At 53.6% G+C, this 24369-nt stretch overlaps 9 protein-coding genes across 9 annotated transcripts; 4 read left to right on the forward strand and 5 right to left on the reverse strand.

Annotated features, from left to right (window-relative positions):
- Positions 1–900: 900 nt before the first annotated feature.
- On the forward strand, positions 901–2279 carry AB675_10537 (uncharacterized protein; the record flags this gene model as incomplete). The annotated part of the gene is made up of 2 exons (XM_018139315.1): positions 901–1602; positions 1656–2279. The coding sequence occupies 2 exons, from the start codon at positions 901–903 to the stop codon at positions 2277–2279; spliced, it is 1326 nt and encodes a 441-aa protein (XP_018000881.1).
- A 3052-nt stretch (positions 2280–5331) lies between these two features.
- Positions 5332–7258, reverse strand: AB675_10538 (uncharacterized protein; the record flags this gene model as incomplete). Its single annotated transcript, XM_018139316.1, has 3 exons — positions 5332–6561; positions 6625–6852; positions 6908–7258. 3 exons carry the CDS (start codon positions 7256–7258, stop codon positions 5332–5334), a joined length of 1809 nt encoding a protein of 602 aa, XP_018000599.1.
- A 1848-nt stretch (positions 7259–9106) lies between these two features.
- On the reverse strand, positions 9107–10432 carry AB675_10539 (uncharacterized protein; the record flags this gene model as incomplete). The annotated part of the gene is made up of 1 exon (XM_018139317.1): positions 9107–10432. The coding sequence occupies one exon, from the start codon at positions 10430–10432 to the stop codon at positions 9107–9109; it is 1326 nt and encodes a 441-aa protein (XP_018000647.1).
- An 802-nt stretch (positions 10433–11234) lies between these two features.
- AB675_10540 (uncharacterized protein) lies at positions 11235–12234 on the forward strand (the record flags this gene model as incomplete). The annotated part of the gene is made up of 4 exons (XM_018139319.1): positions 11235–11284; positions 11332–11550; positions 11620–11905; positions 11950–12234. 4 exons carry the CDS (start codon positions 11235–11237, stop codon positions 12232–12234), a joined length of 840 nt encoding a protein of 279 aa, XP_018000784.1.
- Positions 12235–12280: 46 nt separating this feature from the next.
- Positions 12281–14654, reverse strand: AB675_10541 (Alpha-xylosidase; the record flags this gene model as incomplete). Its single annotated transcript, XM_018139320.1, has 2 exons — positions 12281–14582; positions 14632–14654. The coding sequence occupies 2 exons, from the start codon at positions 14652–14654 to the stop codon at positions 12281–12283; spliced, it is 2325 nt and encodes a 774-aa protein (XP_018000925.1).
- Positions 14655–16509: 1855 nt separating this feature from the next.
- AB675_10542 (uncharacterized protein) lies at positions 16510–17208 on the forward strand (the record flags this gene model as incomplete). The annotated part of the gene is made up of 1 exon (XM_018139321.1): positions 16510–17208. The coding sequence occupies one exon, from the start codon at positions 16510–16512 to the stop codon at positions 17206–17208; it is 699 nt and encodes a 232-aa protein (XP_018000882.1).
- Positions 17209–17720: 512 nt separating this feature from the next.
- AB675_10543 (ER-derived vesicles protein ERV41) lies at positions 17721–18948 on the forward strand (the record flags this gene model as incomplete). Its single annotated transcript, XM_018139322.1, has 2 exons — positions 17721–17808; positions 17858–18948. The coding sequence occupies 2 exons, from the start codon at positions 17721–17723 to the stop codon at positions 18946–18948; spliced, it is 1179 nt and encodes a 392-aa protein (XP_018000650.1).
- Positions 18949–19741: 793 nt separating this feature from the next.
- On the reverse strand, positions 19742–21886 carry AB675_10544 (Vacuolar segregation protein PEP7; the record flags this gene model as incomplete). The annotated part of the gene is made up of 2 exons (XM_018139323.1): positions 19742–20610; positions 20659–21886. The coding sequence occupies 2 exons, from the start codon at positions 21884–21886 to the stop codon at positions 19742–19744; spliced, it is 2097 nt and encodes a 698-aa protein (XP_018000604.1).
- Positions 21887–22384: 498 nt separating this feature from the next.
- On the reverse strand, positions 22385–24331 carry AB675_10545 (putative glutamine--tRNA ligase; the record flags this gene model as incomplete). The annotated part of the gene is made up of 1 exon (XM_018139324.1): positions 22385–24331. One exon carries the CDS (start codon positions 24329–24331, stop codon positions 22385–22387), a length of 1947 nt encoding a protein of 648 aa, XP_018000745.1.
- Positions 24332–24369: the final 38 nt, after the last annotated feature.

Below are 24369 nucleotides of genomic sequence, written 5' to 3' on the forward strand. Positions count from 1 at the left end.
GGAATGGTTACCTCGCTTAACCTGGGTGATCATGGATTGCACACCAATCACGTCGACGTTCTAGGCACCTACATGAACAGTGCATTAAACCTGAACTACACAGCGCCCGACTTGTGTGTAGTCCAGCACCTCCTGCGCCTACGCTTTCACTGATCAGGAGTCGGCCCCAAGATAAGTTGTGTCGTCGTCTCATTTGCTGGGTAAGATGAGCCGCGTCGTCGTCTCAGTCGCTAGGTGCGCTCATAGTCATGCCTGTCCTGAGCTATTCGCTTGGCGACCGTGGCAATGCAAGCGAAGGCCACCTGGTAGACCTCCTCAATGGGGCCACCAACGGCGCAGGGCGAATGCCCTGCGCCGTCCATACGGCAAGTGCTACACGGGCTTTGAAGCGCAGACCGGACTTGAGATCTGGCCAGATCCTACACAGCCATCTCACACGAATAATCCGAGGATGATAATGTACTCGGAAGTAGTCACAGAGGTAGGTGACATGCGAAAGTCGCGGTAACCCAACAATGCCATCTTCTCTTCCGCCCAGGTCTCTTCGACTTGTGGTCGGTTGAACCAAGCAGATACTCTCGCTTCGACACGACATTCGCGGGAGCCACATCACTTAATTGGGCACCGGTCTCGACTTGCCACGCTAGCTATGCACATGATGGTGTTCAGCAAGTGCTTCGACGATCTGGCTGAGCCGCGACAGGGTACATTTGCTCTTACAGATCAGGCTGAGCGGTTCTTTTGCCGTATGCTGAAAGATTCCGTAGCTATATATCTCGCCTCTTACGACTTCGACTAAGGCTACTTGTGAACATGTTGTGACCTGAAGGACTTGCTTTCTCCCCATCAGACCTCAGACACTGGTGGCTCCTTTCACACTTGCCACAGACCCAGGCTGTGATGGTGGAGCCGTTGGTTGGGTGGGTGAAGGGGCCCAACACGCGGGGCACAAGCGATGTTATCTGGTCCTGCCTTTCTGTGGTTTTCATCTCAACCTGGACCACCCTGCATATCAACGTTCCGCCCATCAAGAAATCCTACTGGTGGCGACTTGGCAATAAACTGTTCTGGATGCTCACGGGTCTTGTGGCGCCAGAGTATGTGGCCACTCTCGCCTTCACTGAATTGAGAGCTGCCCTTCTCGTTCGATCATCTATGCACGATCTCGGATACAAAAATTGGGGACTTGGTCAGAGTTTCTTTGTAGTGATGGGCGGCTACATGTTTCATGTCAACGACGAGTACAAGCCTATCTCGGCGGAAAACTTCATCAAATGGCAACGCAAGGGCAATCTTATGATGCTTCGCCCATCATTCAAGAACAGGACAGGAGCACAGTCGAAATCAGAGAACGCTACAACGACTGAGGTCGAGACGGTCGAGATCGAGCCCATTAAGGAGACTGTGCCTCACGCAGATGTCCCTGCTCCGATCGATCTGCCTTGGATCTCGGAGCAAGACGTGACTCAGCGAGGAAAGGCCGACTTTCTCCTCAAGAGTATTGCATGCGCCCAGGTCACATGGCTTCTGGTGCAGTACGTCGCACGAGCCATACAGTCTCTGGCGATCTCCTCACTCGAAGCATTGACAGTCGCCTACGTCGTCTGTGCATTGTTTTCCTACGGCGCCTGGTGGAAGAAGCATATGACATGGAGTCACCAGTCGTTGTCCCGATTGCTTCTGATCATGAGATCGTCCCTTCGCTTGAGAGCGAACCCTTCCAGATCCCGTTCAACTATGATCCGGACTTGCCTCTTGCTCACACACCTTGGTGGACTTATCTTCTGCCGTGCATTACAGCCGTCATGGCTTTCAGCTGTTTACACTTTCTGGCATGGAACGCTCACTTCAACACGACCATCGAGAGATGGTTCTGGAGAGCATCCTCAATTATGGTCACCTGGTTCCACGTGTCATTCTTGATGTTTTCGGTCTACATGCAGAAGAACATGAAGAAAGAGCCAACTGCAGCCAAGCTGGCGAAGATCGTTTTTGGTGCCGAGTGGAAGACATTGAGATACCTCGTCTACATCCTTAAGTATGCTTTTTGCATACCGAACAATGCCAAATTGAAGCAGCTTGACTCGTGGTTGCAGGACAGATGTGAGGAAGGCTTCACGCCCGGCGGCGAGCTGGTTCCATTCTTAGTCTCGCACACAATGTTCTACTTCTTCGCGCGAATATTCGTGTTGGTGGAAGCTTTTCTGTCACTGCGGCGCGTCCCAGCTGACTTGTACGATACAGTCGACTGGACAAGATTTATACCACATGTACATTGAATTGTAACGGTCCTCCTGCTACAACTTGTAACTTCTGGGGATCCGTAATGTAAAGGCAAGGTCACGCAAGATATGATAGCGCCGGGATGTCCAGCAGGTTTCATTCAGCGGGGCGTGTATGCATTGGTACCCAGAAGCCACTTCCTAGTTCCGCTACTTATGGAAGGTACAAGGCCATGTATCAGACCGGTCAACTCTCTTTGCACCATGTAGCATATGCTGGGCAGACCGGATAACAAGTAAGACTTTCATAAGACCGGATGACAAGTCTTTGACGAGACCGGATGATATGCTTCACACGCGCCTCACTACGGATATTTTGAGCTCATCTGCGCCCAACACGTCGTGGGTCTCATCGCCTTTCTGCCTCCTCAGTAGAACCCGTCGTCTTTACCGTCCCTGGCATACACAAATTCGCGGGAAGGTCACCATTCGACGATGTCCCCACTGGGTCGAGGTGCGTGGACAAGTTCAGTGACCTGAGCACAATACATCACCCGGTGATACCAAGAGCCTTTCGCCGGAGTGACTTTGTATACAGCGATCAGGTCTTCCGAGCCCAATGTACACTACTGAGCGATGCGCGACGCTTTAGCCTCCACCCCTTATGCGCGCCTGTCTTCCGCGCGTAGGAGAGTCGAGCGAGCATAACAAGAAGGGCCCGTCTGCGACTTCCAGACACGAAATAGTTCGTCCCTGCACTATCCCGTCAGGCGAGCTGCACTGGCAATCACAACATGACTCCCCTGCGTATCCGGAAGGTGCCCCGCATCATGACTGCATCTTCAGCATCGACGCAGACCGCCACCTGCGTTGGCGATGATCAGTCATCGCCCTATGACACCAGTGCCACGCCAGCGAAGCTTGGCAAAGGACTTTCGGCATGTGCCACCAAGGCGTCTTTCGAGTGCACTCCGTTGCATCACTCTGCAAGGCAAGTTTCTTGCGACTTATCTCGAGCAATGTGACCTCACCGACCATCACGTTGTATATGCCACCGCAAACAACCCCTTGCAGAGCCCAGGAAGGAGTCGGATGTCGGAGAACTTCAAGGCATGGGTACCAAGGATGACGCTGCCTTTTTTCGAAGCCAACCAAAACCTTAAGCCATCAACGTAAGCAAGACCCCTTGAGAGTCATCAACATCTAAAACACCACACACTGCCCAAGGACGAGCGTCAACTAAGGTAAGGTACACTTTCTGTGTACGACGTGGCCTCCCAAGCTCCCTGACTGGCCTGCTCGCTATTCTCGCCTCCACGTGTGGCAATTCTATACGAAGGCATGCTAAACCTGATCAGCTTGGATTACTATTTGAGATAATTCGCTCGCTATGATCAGCAGCCGATATCACCCATGGGTTTCGATGTATTGATTCAATCACCGGACACACGATCACGCAAACCTACATGGGCTGCTTCCCAGACGACTCACCGCATAGCACTGCCAAAGATGGCTTCCGTCATCTACCCGGATCGACGATTGCTGGATGTAAGGTATGATGTTCTTGCTGCTACAGATGAGGATTCATTGTGCGCCCAATACAAGGTTGCGAAGCAACAAGGGTTGATTCGCTCGCCACAACGTAACAGGAAGCCTCTCAACTTCGTACAATGGCACTCTGCTATCGCTCGGATACAGCTCTTCCCATAACTCCAGGACTGGGGCGAGCGCACCAATCCTGGCCGCTTTGACCGCAAGATCCGCTTGCCGACAAGTCTCACGTTTTCGTGATCAGCCAGCTAGGGTATGGTCTCTCCACAGTACCTTCCGCATCCTCGTCTGATCGGCTATGAGTTGCCTTGCCGATTACGGTCGTCTGCCTTGCTTGCGTTCAAGTTGCCTTCGACACTTGCATATTCCATGGACTTAAGCAAACACGTCCGTATGGTGTGAAGCGTTAGCCTAAAGCAGAAAGCACTAAAGTCCTCCTTCAATGATGCCCAGTCGCGTGCTCCTTTCCAACCTCGCCACCATATGCACGCAGATATAATGAAAAGCGTCTCCTCTCGGACGAGTATTCTCCACCAAGCAACTCAGGTCACGTGCAGACATACCAGGGTTCGGGACTCTGCCCTCGTCTTTGCCACTCAGATAAGTCATGATCGTACATCCTGTGAGATCGATTCTCCAGGACATGAGCAGTCTGGGAGGGACCCATCATGTTCCGAGTGCAGGTAGTTCGGTAGTGCCGGAGACGTCCTTACGCAGAAATAATGTAGCAATGATCTGCGTTCGACCATGTTTATCACCTCACTATTCGCCCAGACAAGCGCGATATGGCGACCGTGACGACGTAGCGTTGATTGAACACTCTCGCATCAGCAGAATACCCTTCACCGGGTACGTGCTGCGCCATGTGTACGTCCGGAAGGGGTGTAAACCATTCCGGCACGGATACAGCACAAGGTCCCGCTCAGGACTGATTACCTAATGCTGAAGCAAAGGACCAATTGGATTCGTTCAATCGCCAGACTCCAACCATTCCAGGTATATGAATTTTGGACAATGCGGTAATTTCGACCCTGACCTAGATGCGGCTTTTCATGGATTGCCATGTCGGCAGCATTTCCTCAGTGGAAGCGGCAGATGAGGATTGAAGTGACGTCGTCAATGCGTGGCCTTGTATTTGTAAACCTGAAGAGCTTTGGCTGCAAGACAGCTTCCCGAATCTCCACCCCTGCAGGTGCTCATAAGCAAGGCTGCTCATGAATCCTTAGTATACACATGGCGAATCTAAAAAGGATCTTGGGCCACCATATTTGGCTAGCTTGCGGCAAATAGTAAGCGCGAGAACTGTATAGGTAGTGGTACTGGTGCATTAGCTCGCCACGACGACGATCGTCGGACGACATCGATAGCGTCGGCCAGTGCGACTGCAGAAAATGTTGTCGCTTGAGCGGCGCGCCTCAGGGCAATGCAGCCGTCCATTGCAGCTCTGGGATGTCAAAGATTTGACATACGCTGCAGCCGGATCACCGAGAAGGCTGTTTGTGGATATCGTTGTTTCGAATATGAGCATAGTGTCTCCGATGACTGCCGAAAGTGGTGTTCAGCCATCCCGATCCCGTTCGCCTTGTCCAGAGACATGTCTGACCCGACCTGCGATACGCGCCTGAATGTTGGCCATCGCCCGCATGGCCGCATTCAGGGAACTTGTCTCGCCAGTGATATCGTTCAGGATGCCTTCCAATTCGAGGCACCGGCGACGCAGGCCTCGAATTTCGTTGCGAAGCACATCCATTGAGGTTGACTCCAATACGTGGTCCTCAACCTCAAGCTCGATCTCGAGAGGCGGTAACGATGTCGAAGTGCCTGTCATGGTAGTGGGTCTCGAGTTCTCGATCTCTCGAATACGTTTCTCGAATTCGTCTCGTTGCCGTTGCCACTCTTCTCTTTCCTGCTTGTGGAGTCGCGCCTCCTCGGCACCTTTGCTCTGCAATTGTGAGGACATCGCCATCATTTGTCGCCATTGTGCCCCTTCCGCAGAAGATTGCTTCTGGAAAAGGTCCCGGGCTTGTGTGAGGTCTTCAATCTGACTTTCCAGAGTTTCAACTTGCTGTTGTAATCGAATTTTCTCCTCAGTGAGATTGTTGATTTCATGGTCCGATACTTGCGACTTCTTGTCCAGAGTGCTACATCTTATTTGCGACCTTGAGAAGGCAGATAGTAGCTGATCGTGCTCTCGCTGCAGAGTTTGTAGTGCCAAGGTCTTGGTTGATATTTGATGTTGGAGATCTTGTAGATGGGCAGCGTGAGCTGTTGAGGGTGTTGCGGACATCGTCAGCGTGCTTGGAGGCATATATGTTCCTGGCGGAGAAGGAAGGGCTCTACCTGGACCTTGCGTTTGTGATGGTGAATAGCTGGGACCGTATAGTGAGCTGCCAGATGATGGGTGTGGTGAGGTCGACGAGCCCGTCAGAGCCTGGTCCTGATAACGTTGTCGCTTCATATCGTCCGGCGGAATAATCGGAGGCAGTATGGCATAAGGCTGAGTGTGAAATTGGTCGTGTGAGATGGACGGTCGGCGAGATGCATTGTCGATATCAGCAGTATCGGGTGTGACACTAGGTGGGTGGGACCCATGGGATGAGGTGGCGAGTGGCCGTCGATCATGGCGTAGTTTGGCCGACAAGGCACTTCCGAGAGGAGGCAGTAAGATTCCCGGAGGGGCGGTGGCGGATGAAGCATCTCGCATTAAAGTGACTAGCCTCCGAGCCTCAATAGCTGCCCATGAGATACTGTACTTGGTACCGTGCTTAGTCACCTCGGACGCTCTTCGCTGTTTATTTGTTGTCAGCAAACTGTCCCAGCTGCCATGGAAGTAATTGTGCCGGGGGCTTACTTCACTACCGGAGAGAGTACCAGTGTCTGATACTCCGGTATTACTGATTAACATCTCGGACAACTCCAGGATGCTCCGCACAAGATGGCCCAGATCATCTGCGCTTTGCAAGCATTCCTCGCACTGTCGAATTGTGGCTGAGCTAGGTTCCAACTGAGTGGACTGAATGCCTGTATAGGCGTTGACGCTTCGTGGAGCATTGTCGTCGAATTTGCTAGGTGGTAATGCCTGGGTAGCAGACTAGGTCAGCAAATGCCCCGTGGGAACAGTGCCTGTGACCTACAGAAGAGGCTGCGACCAGCGGCTGGAATACGGACTCCGGCGGTATAGAATCGAGCTTCAGTCTCTTTCCTGGTCGCTCACCAATGTCTACGACTCTGGTCGGCGACCCTGGCGTCCATGACGGTAGATTTCCTTCCGAGTAGTCTCGACGTGAGTCTACAGAATATCTCCTGGTTGCCACGGCCTCTGCGCCTGCGTATATCTCGTGCTGTTGCGAGTATCCATAGCTCGAGCGCGAGGTGTTGCTATGGCTGGGAGGCGACGGCAGTCGAGGTCTAGCTGCCCGAGGGGCATTTCTTTCACCAGAATCGCCACCTGGTTGATCTGTTGAAGTATCTCTGTCATGCTCCATAGCCTGTCTCGAGCCCCAGTTCCAGCCTGCTCTTTCGGGCTAAATACGCCGCTGGGCACCTATCAAGGACCTCAGGCTGTGCAGAATCGGATCGCCAGAGCGGATGAGGCTGTTGACGGTGCTGTGATTCGGAAGATAGCATGTTGGTAGGACGACATCTACTTTCTTGTCTGATCAGTCAGAAGAGCAATGAAGTGTGCGGTGCCGCAGGAGGATCATGTACCCAGTACATAGGCAGTCAAGGTTCGTCATAAGTAGAACCCCATGTCGATCTCAGCCTAGCGAGCCAGATCACCCTCTCAAGGAATGTGATTGCTCGCACAATGGTAGCGGAGTTAGTTGGGATCGCTGCAGCGCGTTGCGCATGTTGAACCCTCGGAGGCCCTGGCGGGCAACACAGGTTCGGCACGGCTCAGGGCAATAATGCTGACAGCGGGGTGCAGTGCGGTGTGAGGCCGCGGGTAGTCGGCCTCCGATAGTAATGATCGTTGATGAATTTCACGGCAAACCTGGTCGGACTGAATGAGTGATGGGCTTGAGGATGACGAAGGAAGATCGTAGCGTGATCCAGGGAAACGCATGGCAGTGGATCAAACCATCGAACCGTTGACTAAACCGATACGTCTGTTGTCGAGCTTGCAGGGATCCGTGTCAAGTTGAGGCGTACACTCTCAAGACTGCGAGGTGCCCGAAAGACTGATTAGATCCGAGCAGACCTTACAAACCCCGGGGAGGGAGTTCCACTGCTCTTGCGTCGAATGATCAGAGATGAGCCAAGCCCTGATGCGGGCTTCTATGACCGAAAAGTTGGATCAACTACTCTAGAGGTAATGAAAAGAGTGCAGCCTTTGTAGATCGAGAGTTGTCGTCTCGCATGAGCTACCTCGAATGGTACCTGCCTGCTTGCTGCTCCTGCTGTACATATCTCGCCATGACTGCAGGTGGTCTTCTCAGGGGTCTCAGTCGAAGCATGAAAAGTTGAGAGCGGAACATGCCTTGCTGCAGAGTTGAGGCTAGCGACGTTTAATCCTACCACGCTTAAATAAGCCAGCTACGCAATGCCTCCCACTCGAGACATGGACATAGCGCACCGGAGCGCTGAGCCAGACCACAATAGTCTCGTTTGGGGAACCTAAGGTAGTATATCTATTGGTGGCATCGGGCAAAGACTGCGATGACGCGCCAGCCCGACAACAACTTGAAAGGTCGCCGAAGTTTGGCAGTGGCAGATACCGCACCCTCATGTACACTATTACCTAAGGATACACACCTTCACGTGGCATCGTGGATGGCTGCTAGCTCGATGGATCATCTAATCCGTCTGACGCTCGCAAATGCTTCAGATCCTGTCGTGTTCGTTGCACCACCATCGGCACCCGCAACAACTTCTAGAATGATCGCGTGAACGCGAGCGTGCTACTACAGAGCTCCTTCGAAATAAGTTCCCATAGTTCTGGTATGACTCCATGCGGTGCGGCTCACCTGGAGTCTCGTAACTTAGATCAACGCAGCTCAAACCCAATAGTGAAACCGCTAGAGTTGCACTCGCATCTGAACATACTCTTCCACGCGATCGTTTACGGTTGGACCAAACGTTGAATATTGCTAGGGTGCGTTTGAGATCGTAGACGCAGCGCCAACCCCTACACGGACGTGGCAGGCAATGAGTCAGCAAGTGCGGACAATCAAACGTTCCGAGCCACCACTTTTCCTCCTATCGTTTATTAACACTTCTGACAAGCCCGGACCCGACGTTTGATCACCGACGGTGCAATCAGAGAGGTATCATACACGCGACAGGCTGTAGTTGACTGCTTGCATTGGAAGGTCCCTCTGGGAGCCGCAGGGTCAGATTCGTGGATCTTGCCATGCAGGCGTACGCCCTTCGACCTTTGTGGGCGTTGCCATTAGTAGTGAGATTTGCTTTGCAAGCTGAGCTTCGTGGTCTGCCCGCACGGCGTGTTCAATAGCTTCGCTCTCGTCCAGCGAGGCCTTCATATCCATGGCAAGCTGGAGATGTTGTCGAATGAGGACGGGAATAGATGCTTGCGCTACAACATCGACTATACTGGACTGAACATCGGATAGGGTGTGGATGTGGATGGCAAGTCGTGAACGGAGTTCCGCCATTTGCTGAGGGCGATCGCGGGAAATAGGCTGGACTCTCGTATAGCCTCGCCCCGAGGGACCTTTTTGTTCAGTCTGCACCTGCCCTTGTGAGTCGTGAAGCTCCGCGAGCCAGTGATCGAATTCGTTTTGGCATTTGGTGAAGAGCCCCTCTGGGTTTGACATACTTTCCAAATCACACACGCAGATACTAAGCCGCTTGATATTGTCAGGAGCCAAAATTCCATCACCCTCCAGGAGCCACTCATGAATCGCGGCTGCATTGATGAGCGCCTGTCGACTGGCACATCGTGCTGTTATGTCGTCTGCTTCGCGCTCGCGGTCGGCACTCAACGACTCAAGCCTCTGATCAACACTGTTCCGAAACTCATGGAGTCTCCGATTGGCATCGCGGTAGACGCAGCTGAGCTGCAGCAGTTCGTGCCGCAATGCAGTTGTGCTTAGCGGTTCGCTCTGTGGCGAAGGGTGCGGCGTACTAGTATGCTCGGCCACTGCTGACTTCTTCGGGCTGAAATGCTGCTGGTAATTATTGAAGGGCTGTTTGATGTTCGAGGATGGACGCAAGGGTTTAGTCACAGCCCGAGGCAGCGTCGGCTTGATCATGGCAGACGAATTCCCCATCGACGCACTTCTTGAGTGGCTCGTGGACACGCTTTGTACGCGCTTGTGCTGTGAGCCTCGTGTGCCATCGCTGACAAGTTTGGGTGATCCGTCGTCCTCATGATGTGAACCAACCACTCCTTCCGAGGAGGCGTTACTGATGGTCCTTGCCGCATCATGTTGTCTTTCAGCAGGCGAAAAGACTCCAGCTTTATTGCTGGCTGATCCCACAGCTCCGGTAGCCCGCGTCGTCGAGCGCTGTCCTACATGGCCGGTTAATGACTGCGACCGACTGTGGCCAGCAAGCAGATGGGTAGGTGTAGGTCTTGTCAACCGTGACTGCGGAAGCGCAGATCCAGTAGGGTGCCGAGCGGACGCCGGAATGGTCGTAGGAGCATTGGATTTTGGCGGTTCTTTCACGGATCTCGAACGAGTTGGTATCGGCATTTTGTCCAGGCGGACCCTGCAAGTATAGACTCGACAAGAGACATCCTTCACGGAGACTAGGCCTGGAGGCAGCTACCCAGTACCAGGACTTCGCAACGCTGAATTGATCCTGAAATGGGCGGACACGATGGAACACTTTTGGAGGCCGTCGCGTTGAGTACCGAGTCGCGTTGAGCCTGAGGTTCGGAGCATTTCCTGCCCGCCAGTTTTGATTGGTCGACGGTCACAACCCTACTCCATTTATATCAAAAATGACTTCATGCGTCTCGCCTCGACCACAGACCGGCTCTAAGGTACGAACTTGAGATGCCTTTACGAGCTACGTACCGTTGTGATCGTATGGGCATACAGTGTGTCGCTATACGCCGACTCAGAACGTGTCTAGACTTGCGAGGTTGCCCTGAAATGTATGGTCGTGGCGCTCTGCTGCATTCAACAAAATATTGTTGTTGCCTAAATGTCTGCCACAACACCAAGCGCCATATCGCTATGGCTTTCCGGAACAGTTAGCGGACTGACTACAAGGTATTTTCGGGCGTGAGCCTTGCTTGTTGTAATCGAATGAGGACAACTGGCTTGATCAAATCTGGGCACAAGCGTTACAAGTTCGTAGCGCCCCGTCACTACATTGACATTAGCGTACTTCCTGCAAGACTGAAAGGTTCATATGTATAAGCTGTAAGGGCCGCATATGAATTGTTATTTTCGACGGTAAGAGCGCTGGTATTTCTTGAAGCTTCACAATACCTGCAGGCACAACAAACAGCACTGAACACAATCGAGCCCTCATACTCCTTTCTACATGGCGCAATCAGCTGCAAAGACACCATGGGACAATCCAAAGATGGTGAAGTACGCCCTGATCATCCGTCAAGTCATTCCGCGACTGAATCCCGCAGGCTCATGCAGTTTGGAGCCATCATAACATCTAAGCCGGCAAAGGACATGATCGTGCAGTCTGGCCTTCCGAAGAAAGCAGCAGCCTTGGACAAGATCGTCGTGCTCGAGCAGGCCTGTGGCACGGCTCCTCTGGCAAAACTGCTCCTTGAGACTAATCTGCTTGACGATACTGCGAAGTCCAACCTTGAGATCACCTGCGCCGATTTTGCTCCCAATATGTAAGTAGTATTCATTGAGTGGCATATGCCAAGGAAGGAAACGCGAAAAGGTATACTTATTGCTTCCAGGGTCGAATATGTCAAGAGAGAGATCGACAGGTCAGGCTGGAAGAATACAACCGCCGTCCAAGCTGACGGCATGGACACAAAGCTACGTTCATCTCACTACACCCACGTCTTCGTCGAATTCGGACCGTTTGTTCTCCGTGATTCCAGCAAAGGCCTCCAAGAATGCCATCGAATGCTCAAGCCCGACGGCATGCTGAGCACTGCAACATGGCAGTACGTTCCCTGGATTGACGAGTTTAAGCCTGTCTTCAAGAACAACCCCGAATTCCCACCATTTGCCGATGGCGTCGGGTTCATGAGCTATTCTCCCAAGGCAACGATGCCTGGGAGACGCCGGAGGCTGCCAAGCGCAATCTGGAAGCTGACGGTTTCGTCGACGTCGAAAGCAAAGCTTACGTGCATGACGTCGCCTTTTCCGTTGAGGACGTTGTTTCAGCACTACCTGCTATCCTGAGCATGATCCAGAACACGCTGTGGACGCAAGAACAACGGGCGCAGTACGATGCTCCCGTGAGACAGGCTATTGAAGCTCTTCTGGTTGAGAAGTACGGAGCAGAAGGCATGATACCATGGAGCTGGGAAGCAGTGGTTGCGACTGGCAGGAAGCCGTCCTAAGTACAGGCCGCCACATAATGATATGACACTGTGCACCTTCTCCTTTCTACTCAAGCTTCTGTACGCTCACATCATCCACGCCCCTGACCTTCAGATCTACACCAACCTCAACAGATGCCGCAATTGAACCAACTTCAGCAGATTCAACGAGCTGTACTTCAACCGATTCGGGCAGTGGCCCGTTCACAAGCAGCTCAAGCCCATCGCGGACGTCTCCATCGAACTCTTTCAGCTTCTTGTTGATAGGGACCACGACTCCTGGTCGGACTAGCAGAGGCAGCGTGTCCATGTCGTGCTTCTCCTCATACCATCGTCCTTCCTCGTATGTCTTCGCCCCATCGAACCAGCTTCGCCAGACCGCTCCACCTCCGCCTTTGCCACTTCGCGGCACGTAGAATCTGACCCAACCGTCTCTATCAAACACAGGCGCCACCAACAGCGCATCACCTAGCATGTACTGCGTGTCGACAGTCCAGACATTTTCATCGTCCGGAAACTCCAGCAACATCGCTCGCATGACCGGCAGACCCTTCTGAGCGGCCTCAAATGCCACCCTCAACAAGTACGGCATGAGACTCAGCTTCAGATCCACGCTTTCCCTAAGCACCTTACTGCACTTCTCATCCTCACCCGGATACTTCTCCTCAAACATCCACGGCACGCGATACGAGCTCGACCCATGCAGTCTCGAATGGCTCGACAGCAAACCAAACTGCACCCACCGCTTATACAACACCGGATCAGGGAGCCCCTCAAACCCACCAATATCATGTGCCCAACTCCCAAATCCACACAGGCCCAGACTCAACCCACCCCTCAGACTCTCCGCCATCGCCTCGAACGTGCTCTCACAATCTCCACCCCAATGCACGGGATACTTCTGACCACCAGTCGTAGCACTCCTGGCGAACAAACACGGTCGCTCACTTCCATGGCTCTGCATACCCTCAAAAACAGCCTGATTATACATCAGAGCATAGTAGTTATGCATGCCCTCCGGCTCACTACCATCAAACCACTTCACCTTCTTGCTGTCAAAAGGTATCCTCTCGCCGAAATCAGTTTTGTAGGCATCGACACCCAGATCCATCAGACCCTGCAGCTTGCCTACATACCAAGACCTAGCGTCCGGATTCGTAAAATCAACAAGCGCCATGCCCGCCTGCCAGTTGTCCCATTGCCAGACCACCTTGCGCCCATTCGGGGCGTCAGCACGCAGCACGAAGTAGCCCCTCTCCTTTCCCTCCTTGAACAACCGACTCGCCTGTCCAATATACGGATTGATCCAGACACAGATCCTCAAGCCGAATTTCTCCTTCAGCCGCCTGATATACCCCGCCGGATCAGGAAAGTTGTCCTCATCCCACTCGAAATCACACCAGTGAAAGCCCTTCATCCAAAAGCAGTCAAAATGGAAAGTCCCCAGCTTGATATCCCGCTCCTTGAAGCCCTCCACGAATTTTGTCACCGTACCCTCGTCGTACGTCGTAGTAAAACTCGTGGTCAGCCACAGCCCATAGCTCCACGCCGGAGGCAGACCCGGTCGGCCAGTGAGAGCAGTGTATCGATCCAGCACGCCTTTGAGTCCAGCCTCACCGCCCGCAATGACCATATACTCGACACTTTCAGCCTGGACAACAATATTGACCCGTGTCGTCCGCTCGCTCTGGATCTCAAGCATGACCTTGTGAGGCGTATTGATGAATACGCCATACCCTCTCGAAGAAACATAAAAAGGTATATTCTTGTACGAGAGCTCAGACGATGTGCCGCCATCCTCGTTCCAGATGGAGATGGACTGGCCGTTCTTGACGAATGGGCCAAACCGTTCGCCCAGGCCGTAGAGCTTCTCGTGGACGGAGAGGTCGAGGCTGAACAAGATGTAGGTGTCCTTCTCGGCGTAGAGCTCGTCGCTGGTGCGGTAGGTCGGGGAGTTGCTGGAGTGGACGAAAGCTAGGGAGCGGAAGGAGTGGCTGGTGAGTTTCCGGGCGGGGTTGGTTGAGGTGTAAGTGAAGGCGAGGGAGTTTGGGGCGGTGTTGATGTTAAGGGAGAGAGGTCCTGTAGAGAAGTCGAGGCTCTCTTTGGGCTTGTGAGTGATGTTGACTGGGCTAGGAGACTCATTGAGTTGGAAATGCGGGCCAACGTCGTCGGCGCCATCCCAGTGAATTAACTTGACGGCCGTGATGCCCTCCAGAGGTGCGCGGATGCTGGCGGTCAGTGTTCCCCTGTTGAGCTGATCGCCACGTCTGTGTTGTGGTTGAGTCAATAGAAGCTTGACTTCGCTGTCTGTCTGGGTGACGCTCTCACAGTGCCCGATCCAGTTATGTTGTATGCCCTCTCGCACCCGCCTTGACTGTAAGCCAGAATCACTGATGGCATGGACACCAGATCACTTACCACATCCCTTGCGTGAACTTCATACTGGATGGACCTGTGTACTATAACTCGACTACGAGTAGGTCACGTACACTTCATCATTAGAACAGGAGCAGAAGATGTCATCTCTCAGCGGCCGTCTCCTACAACATCCACGCACGCCATATTGCTCCCCGCCGGAGTACCTGTGCGGTGTCTTGCAACCATCTCCACCTACATCTCACACGTGTAGCAGGACTCGGCAGGACTCAAGGCGGGAAACCTGGGAGGGGTAAGGGCCAGTGTTGCCCACCGGTAAATGAAGGCATTGGGGTTGTGGGGGCTCAAGCGGGAGGGCCTTTCAAGCGAAACTTCATGCACATCTGCGAGGTCTCTGTGTTGCTCGAATGACAGCAGTGCCATCAACCGTTTCTGCTCTTAAAAAGCACAGCACATGATAAAGGACTCCAGGTCGGACACAGCACACCCAACGGATAGGACACCGGCCACTGCGTCGAGAGCCACCATCTGGATCATTTTCGTGCCTCGACCGAATCTCGGCAGAATTGTGCACATCAGGGTCCAATTGGGGACGTCTGGGGTCACCTTTGACTTCGCTAAGCGATCAAACGATCTCATATCCCTGGCGCTTGGCACGTGTTGTATGCAGCATGACCGTTATCACAAGAAAAAAGCCCATATCATGACAGTGCGCGCTTCCAGGGTGTCTTCAATGTGGTCGGCGGTGGCGATGTCGGCTTGGTGGCGACGCTGGATAGGCTTGACACAGCTGAAGGATTTCGGTCTGCGTAGCAGATTGCCTAGGAGGCGGCGTACGTAAGGCAGGTCTAGTCATCAGCTTTGGAAAAGTCAATGGCCCAGTCATCCAAAACCCGCTGCAAGGTCTTGTAAGCCACTGCAACCATTTCAGTGAAGTTGAGCAACTATGCACTGTCGAGATGCATGTCTTCGAACGCGTCTTGATCGACGATGTGGTGGAAGATGATAAATGAGCTTGTGATAGGAAGATGTCAAAGGCAGAAGAAACCACGGGGCACTCCAGGGACTTCTTCTTACAGTAGTGGCGGCTTTAAGCTAGTTGACTTAAGCACTGGATAAATCCATCAAGGGGAATTCGGGGGTAGTGTGGACTCGTATCGGAGACCACTTTGGCGGCTCTAAGGGTGTCATCGTCGGTTCGGCCGCCCAAAAGAGTCGCCCGGAGTAGAATGTACTCCACCCTCAATGCATCTGCAGCTTTGCCTTCGGGTTTACCCTCTCAACCCTCTCTTCCACGCTGCTGCAACCTGTCGGACTTGTCCTCAACTTCATAATATTCTGCACGTCAGCCACTACCGTCGGTGCATGAGTGGCATATACTCGGCTGCACTCCAGCTACTTTCTCGGCTGGTACGAGACATGTGAAGAGATTCGAGGAATGCCGGTGCCCGCCATTGCGACGTCTTTTACCCCAGCCCAGAGACACCAAGAACAGACTTCACTGCACCTGGACAATATCCTACCTTCAGCTTACGAATCGTACGCAATACACCATGACTCCTTGCTGACTACGACTACGACTGCCTCACTGCCCAGTCTGCGTTAGTACCGACCATCGTCCGACGCCATGGCAGACTACGAACGACCGGCATCACCTTCACCTGCACCATCTCCACCCGAGCGACGATCGTTGGATTCAGCAAGACCCCAGCTCGCACCAAAAGATATAATGCTACCTCCGTCCCCACAAGAGAGGAGCGTCGGTTTCCAGAGAGAACCTCGTCTCGACCTGCAATTACTCTACGTGGGAGCAGCTATCCTGCACCACTTCCTCTGCAGACGCCACCATCCACCCTGCCACATCGACCACGACCGCAGTCGCCCTCAAGAACCACACCACGACCGCACACTTCGATCGGCATGCCGACGATGATGCAGCGTGCACACTCATCGCCAGGTGTCGACTCGTCTGGTCGGTTCGTTACTCCCTCATACATTGCTCCACGACGGCCAACATCACCACTGCATAGTGGCCGCCGACGAAGCCCATTACGATCCAACCTCGAAGACTCGTATTCCTCGTGGAGTGGTCTCAACATCGAACCCAACATTCCAGAAAACGAAGAGCTTGACCTCTTCGATAACGACTATCTCCACTCATCACCACTGCCCTCGTACTCAAACACGTTTCCACGATCTAGAAGACGACCCACAAGCCCGTTGCATCAGAGTGCGAGTGCACCATCACTACATGTCCGTGGCAGCAGTCCGAGCCACTCTCGTAGCACCTCTCCGTCATATACGAAATATGTCACCGAGCCGTATCCTGGCTATAGCTCAGCCTCAAGTATGCCGAGCACGCCTACATCTTTTCGATCACGCTCGCCGTCTATTAGCTCGCTCGAGACGATTGAGGATACACCAGATGCCGAGGAGCAGGCCCTATTAGACGAAGAAGAAGGCAGAAAGTCAGACGCAGACGAGCCGGTCGATTTGCGAAGGAGGAGCTCACTGGAGTTACGAGGCTCAAACTTGAGAAGCAACAAGGAGCGGAAGCGATGGTCAGTGTGTGGAGCGGAGAGAAGAGCAGACTTCTCCCTCGAACCGATCGAGGAGTGAAGTGAAGCACACGGGGGGACGAAAGTATTTGTGTTCAAGCATTCGTTAGCATTACAGCATTTGGCGTTTGTCACAGAGAGGGTTGGCGGCTCCATGGCTAGTTCAACCGGCATATCACGAAAAAGCATGGGAGCAATGCTGGCAGCATGAAGATACCCCAACGAGATACTCAGAGCAGTATTTTGCATTTCTCAATAGGAAGAACGATCGTTTTATGATTATCAGTAATTTACATGTCTCTTCTTCACTCGCAGTGAGATCGTTTGAACGGGCTCGACTGGTACCACACTGGACACACAGGTAGCCGGATGACGAGGCTGTTTCCCAGCCTCGTTCAAGTGAAATATGGATGGCCGATCACTCTCGGCCACTTCACAGAGGCCTGTGCTCGACGTGATATTCTGGACGGATATAATTGACGACTTCAACGACGGCGTTTTGCGAATAAGCGAGCGCCATACATGTCGCGCCAATCGCGGAAAACATTATAGCAGCGCTGGCGTCGCTGAAAGATGGGAGAATTCGACAGCCATGGCCTCGACGAGGATGCATTTGGCGAGAACCCAGCATTGTCGGCGTTGAAGACGTTTGATGCCTTCCGTAGGACTGCCGCTTTGCTCATACTGATCTATGCTGACATCCTCCACAGCCAAAGTCAAGTCAACCTACACCAGCCAGTCCGCTCGCGGCGGCCAGTTCACCTTAGCCCTCATCATCCTCTGCACCCTCCTCACCTTCACCGAACTGCGCACCTGGTGGAATGGCACCGAGACACACCACTTCTCCGTCGAGCGCGGCGTCGGCCACGAACTCCAACTCAACCTCGACATCATCGTCGCCATGCAATGCACCGACCTCCATGTCAATGTCCAAGACGCAGCCATGGACCGCATCATCGCGGGCGACCTCCTCATCAAAGAACCCACCAACTACGCCCTCTGGACTACTCACTCCCGCAAAGCCTCCACCGCCTACCAAACCGTCAACCAACGCACCCCCGACCGCAAGCTCGCCGAAGAAGAAGACTCCCACGTCGCCCACGTGCTCGGCCACATGCGCGAGAACCCAACCCGCAAATTCACAAAATCGCCCAAGATCCCCAAACACACTCCCTTAGACACCTGCAGGATCTACGGCTCCCTCGAGGGCAACAAAGTCCAAGGCGACTTCCACATCACCGCCCGCGGCCACGGGTACATGGAGTTCGGCCAACCATCCCACCTAGAACACAACGCATTCAACTTCAGCCACCACATCAACGAGCTCTCCTTCGGGCCGCACTACCTCAATCTCCTCAACCCGCTCGACAAAACCACCTCGGCCACCGACGCAAACTTCTACAAGTACCAGTACTACCTCTCCATCGTGCCTACAATATTTACAAAACGACGCATCACCACCCCCTCAGGCACACTGGACCCAGCCGCGATCCCGCAACCACCGACGCTAGACCTCCAGCCCGCAACGAAAATCGACAAGGACGGCACGGTCCACCACGTCGCGAATCCCGCCTTCCGACAGTCATCCCACCACAACAGCATCTTCACGAACCAGTACGCCGCGCAATCACAGTCTCGCGAAGTGAATCACAGCACCATTCCAGGGGTGTTCTTCAAGTACGACATCGAGCCAATCCTTCTGATTGTCGCGGAGCAGAGATCGGGGTTTCTGGCGTTGCTGATACGGTTGGTGAATGTCATGAGTGGTGTGGTCGTTGGGGGCGGGTGGGTTTTCAGTTGACGGAGTGGGCGAGTGAGGTGTGGGGGAGGAAGAGGAGGAGTATGACGGGGTTGGGGGAGGGTGTGTTGGATGGGCATCATGAGAAGTTGCAGAGTCCTGTCAGGGAGAAGGGGATATAGACGGGGCGTACTGGGGTGTGGGAGGAGGAGCAGTGTACGATATAGAACTATACGCGGAATTTGAAGGAGTGGAATGGGCGGACGAGAGATGACGAGAATTTCTTTGGCATGTTTGAATAATCTAGGATCTCTGATTGATGAGCCTGCTTGCTACGCTGCAGATCTATGTCGTGTTACTCATTATGAAGCGGACTGCCCAGCTAAACTGGCAAACACCTGCAAGGCTTATATCGCCCATCCTCTGCGCCGGACTCCGCTTTGGTCATGGCTGCCGCTCTTCTGGGATTTGCAGCTTTTCCGATAGACGTGCGTTGCACTCCTCTGAGGCGACTTTCGGATTACCTCACCGAATTTGTCGATGGCGTGCTGCTTCTTGAGTCCCCGCGCACGCATGGCCGGAAGGAGCACAGCAGCCCCTTCTCACGCTTTTCTTGCGGTGTAGAAAGCCTTTTGGAGGGTTTCGTCTGGACCGCGTTCGTGACACGGAGCGTTCCTGTCAGAGAACGAGACGTCGTCGGTCGGTCGGAGCAAGCTGTGGGCTCTTGACGCCCTCCGTTGCGATCACAGCCGCTGTTATTGTTCGCTCTCCGCACCTAGATGTTGTTGAGGTGACATTCCCATTCGTCATGAGGTTTTCGTCCAAGATGTTTCAAGGTCATTGTCGCATCTCTTTGTCAGCCGTTCTCACCAGTATAAATTCCCCGAATGCCCCCACTAACCCCCTCCAACAACTTCTGCACCTCATCGCACTCCCGACTCAAATCCTCCACGTTGCCCGCCAACGCAGCGACCTCGTCAAATTTCCGCCGCTTGTTTGCGTCGGCGACCATCTCCTGCACCATAAACTTCTGCTCTTCGAGAACGATCAGCCGCTCGCGGAGCGACTTCTCTTCTGCTTCGAGCTCGAGATTGCGTGAGGAAGTGACGCTGGACATGGAGAGGGCGGACGAGCTGTCTTGGCGCATGTGGTTGAATTGGATTGAGGCGAGGGCGCCGGGTGGTTTGTGTTGGTTGCTGGGGGTGCTGGCAGTGGTAGGGGCGACGCCGTTGGGCGTCTTGGAGGTGCTGCCGTGGGGAGTGGCGTGTTTGAGGATCTTTGGGAGGGTCTTGAGGGGTAGCATGTGGAGGTGGAGGAATTGTGAGGCGTTCTGGTAGATTGCCTTTTGGAGCTTGAGTTGTGTGGGCTTAGGAGAGGGCATGTCTCGTATTCGTCGGGCGGCGACGTCGTATTGGGTGAAGGCGTCCATCAAACGTTTGCGTGTACGAGATGCCTCTGCTATTTGGGTCGAGGTCGGTGGTGATTCTGGGTCTTGGAGGGCTTGGAGAAGTTTCTGGAATTTGGGTAGCAGGAGTCTGATGCCACGCTCGAACTGAAGGAGATTCGAATATGATCGGGTGAAAGCTGTGATGGCTGGATCTGCAAGAGATGCTTGGAAGTCTCGGCCAGCGAATAGCGTGTTATGGCACTCTTTGCAGAGGCGGACGTCGACAGGTATAGTTGCTGGGCCGTTCGGCTTCTCTGTTGGCACGAGGACTGAATTAGCTGAGTGTCCATCAGTACGCTGGCGGATGAATGTATAGGGCAACTCACTCGTGGCTACATCCAGTGGCAAGATCGTAGAGCAGCCAGTGACAGGATCACCGCATACGACCTTGCCACAAGTCCGGCAGTGATGCCTCCGAAACGTGTATTGCGAGAACTCCTGCTGGCAGTAAGGACATCGAGCGACTTCGGCGTCGTTTTGCCAGGATACAACACTCTGCTCCAGAGCTTTCCGGGGATCGTTCTGACCCCAGGACAAGGACCATCTCTTGCTGGCTACTTGGACCTCCTCCGGCGGATTCGCCATCAATTGTGTCAGCCGAGTCAGACGCTTCTCCAAGCGAGATACTTCCATGGTCTGCTTGTCTATCCTCTCCTGTCGCATTCGCGTGAAGGCGCTGGTGTGATCCCTTTCGAGACCATGTCGGTCGTTATAGCCAGGCCGGCTCTTGTAACATGTCTCACACACTCTCAACCAGAACCCTCTCACTGGCTCGTGCTGTGCCGATCTCGACAATTTCATCTGATACATGGTATGCTCGTCGCAGAATAGTTTGCCACAGCATCGACAATTGACAATACCATTCGACGTCGAGCCCAGGCGCTTCCCACAAGTCGGGTCTGAGCAGACATCGTAGCCAGACCGACGTTGCCAGTGGTCCTTCCTGACTACCTCGTCAGGGTCAATAGTCTCCTTCTTCGGCGGCATGGGAGCCGGCGGCGCAGAGACAGTCCCATCCCTGCCTGTAGAAGAGGCATGGTCCGCCCGCGGCGTAGGCGTAGAAGTCCGTGCAATATCGTTATTCGACTCAAAGACATCGAGACCTTTCAACTTCTGGTTGAGTACGGCCAGCGGCTGGAACTTCTTCGCCTTGATCATCTGCTGCTTGAACCAGTCCGCAACCTCCTCTTGTTCTTCCTGCTCAATCTCCTTGTGTGCATCATCCAGATGGCGGTTCAATTGTAGCAGCGTCATCATCTCCTCGTTGCAGATTGGGCAGACCAGGCGGTCGCCTGCTGCAGTGGCTGCCACTGACAAGTCCCTTGGGCCATGCTCGATGGATAGCCGGGAAGTCGCATCCTGTGACTCGTTCGAGGGAGGCGTCGAGCTGCCTGCGGTCGGGGCAGGAGAGTCGAGTGACAGGCTCGAGGCGGCAGGAGAGACGACATGGTTCGGCACGTTCAGCGGCGACTTGGACTGTGAGGCGGATGCGGCGGATGAGATGCCTTTCCCACTACCCAGCACTCTTCCGCCGCCGATTGTGCGCCTCGACATGGCTCCTTGAGGGTCCCATGAAGTAGGGCTTTGACAAGAGGTCGCGGCTCGATATGAGACACAGGGTCAAGTGAGTTGGAGACGGTTACGAGGGGCAAGGCAATATCGCCGCCTACGGGCATCGTGATACAGGGATGAGCGCCCAGACTTCCAAGCTAACCATCTCAATAATTCGCCTTCTTCGATCAGTTGCATCCTTGGTACTACCTAGTTATTCCGAGAGGATCAGAGGCTACCTAAGCATTGTCTCCGCGGCCGGCTCATGAAGTCGAAATTGACTCTTCTATCGCTATCAGCTCCGCGTCTAATGGAACGGCAAGCCCCGCGACAGATACTGGGTGGCACAAGTCTGTGGCAGCTTTCTGTGCTACATCATGCCATCTGTTCTCTTACAAGGCTGATCATAATACTCTTCGCTGTGCGCCTGATGAGCTCGGAGCCCTGACATATGCCCGTGGTAGCGGTAGTCCTCTGCACGTACAACGAGTACACCTCCGGTCAGGATCCCTTGCCAGCATCCTCCTTGAGGCTCACGATTCGGTTCAGCACCACCTTCGTATCCGTAGAGTCCTTGTCTTTGCAGAAGTAGCCAATGCGCATGCCCTGAAATCTCACAGACTCGGGACCGCAATCCTCCTTCTTGCTCTCCCCTGCTTCCTGCGGCCATGGTCTACGACGGTCAATCTCCTCGAATCCGGCCTCGATCACCGCATTTGGGTACACCTTCAGAGAATCCTCTCGAATGTCGGCAATGAAACTTGGCTCGACCGAGTCTGGGTCATCCGACTTGAAGAGCGGGTCGAAAACCCTGACCTCAGCTCTGATGGGAGACTTATGAGTGGCTGACTCGCCTACCCATTGGATGTATGCCTTTGGTTTCTTGAACTTCTCACCTTCTGGTGGTCGGTCGTAGCTGGCATGGACTTCCGTTACCAGGCCGGTGGTCTCGTCTTTGACGAAGCTCTTGGCCGTGATAGGAAATGGGACCTTCAGCAGACCGACTGGCTTTCCAGGTGCCATTCGGAAGAAGTCCTTACTGTCAACTTCTCGGAAGTCTTCCCGGTCGATATACACCGTCTTGGTGAACGGTATCTTATGCGAGCCCATGTCAACATCCTTGGGACCGAATCCATTTTCGAGCTCTTCGATGTAGTCATCGGGTAGGTCGTCAATGATGACCTTGATCGGATCGAGGATCAGCATCAGCCGTGGTGTGGTCATCTCCAGGTATTTCCGAACTGACTGCTCGAACCGTGTGATCTGGATGTTGGTCTTTGCTGTGGTCACGCCCAATTCGTTGACGAACGACAGAATAGCACCCGGTGGTATTCCGCGTCGACGAAGAGCAACAAGAGTGTAGATGCGAGGATCGTCCCAGCCGTTGACATAGCCCTCGTCGACTAGCTTCTTGATCTTCCGCTTTGACATGATTGTGCCGGTGACATTGAGTCTACCATATTCTCTCTGCATCGGCTTGTGGGGAACGTCGACAGTGTTGTTCAGCCATTCGTATGACTCTCGAGACAGTATGAACTCAGTCGTGCACAGAGAGTGGGTGATGCCCTCGAAGCTGTCGCATAGGCAGTGAGTGAAGTCGTACGTGGGATAGATCCGCCATTTGTCGCCGGTGCGATGATGAGGCTTTTCGAGAATCCGATACGCCACAAGATCCCACATCTGTGGGTTGCCGATCTTAAAATCATCCGTCTTCATGCGCAAGAATGCTTCTCCTGGTTTGTACTTCCCTTCTCTCATGGCTCGAAACTCAGCTAGAGACTCCTCCGTTGGCCGTGAGCGGTGCTTGCAGGCATAGCGAGGCTTCTTGTTCTTTGGATCAGTGCCACCTCGCTGGTCTTTGAGGTCATCTGGCGTGCAGTGACACACATACGCACCGTCGATGGAGATCAGCTTTTCTGCGAGCTCATACAGCTTATCAAAGAAGTCGCTGGAGTAAGTTATCCTTGCTGGATCGAAACCCAACCAGCGCACGATTTCCTCAATCTTCTTGAAGTAGATCTCCTCCTCTGCTTCAGGGTTGGTGTCATCGAACCGTAGATTACAGATGCCTTTGTAATACTTGGCAAATCCGAAGTTGACAGCGATGGCCTTGCTGTGACCAATGTGAAGATAGCCATTTGGTTCAGGTGGGAACCGTGTAACCACCGACTCCTGCTCTGGTCGCTCTTTTCGCACACTGGCAAGCCAGCCTTCCTTGAACATAGCATCTGGATCGAGTGGTGCAGCAGGCTCTGCTTTGGCTGGTTTGGGTGGTTTGGCATTGGCTTCCTTCGTCTCTGCTGGTGCTTTTGGAGCTTTTGGCGGTTTCGGTGCCTTTATCTTCTTTTCCTTCTTTTCTTTCTGTTCGGCAGTACCTGGTATGTTCTCCTTGACCTTTTCCTTGACCCGCTCTGGGAGTGATTTGTCACCTCCGCCACTGTCCGCCATGTTTGATTTTTGCCAAGCACCAGAAACAGAGCCAAGAA

This window comes from Cyphellophora attinorum (assembly GCF_001299255.1).
Source record: "Cyphellophora attinorum strain CBS 131958 chromosome Unknown Contig11, whole genome shotgun sequence".
NCBI lineage: Eukaryota > Fungi > Ascomycota > Eurotiomycetes > Chaetothyriales > Cyphellophoraceae > Cyphellophora > Cyphellophora attinorum.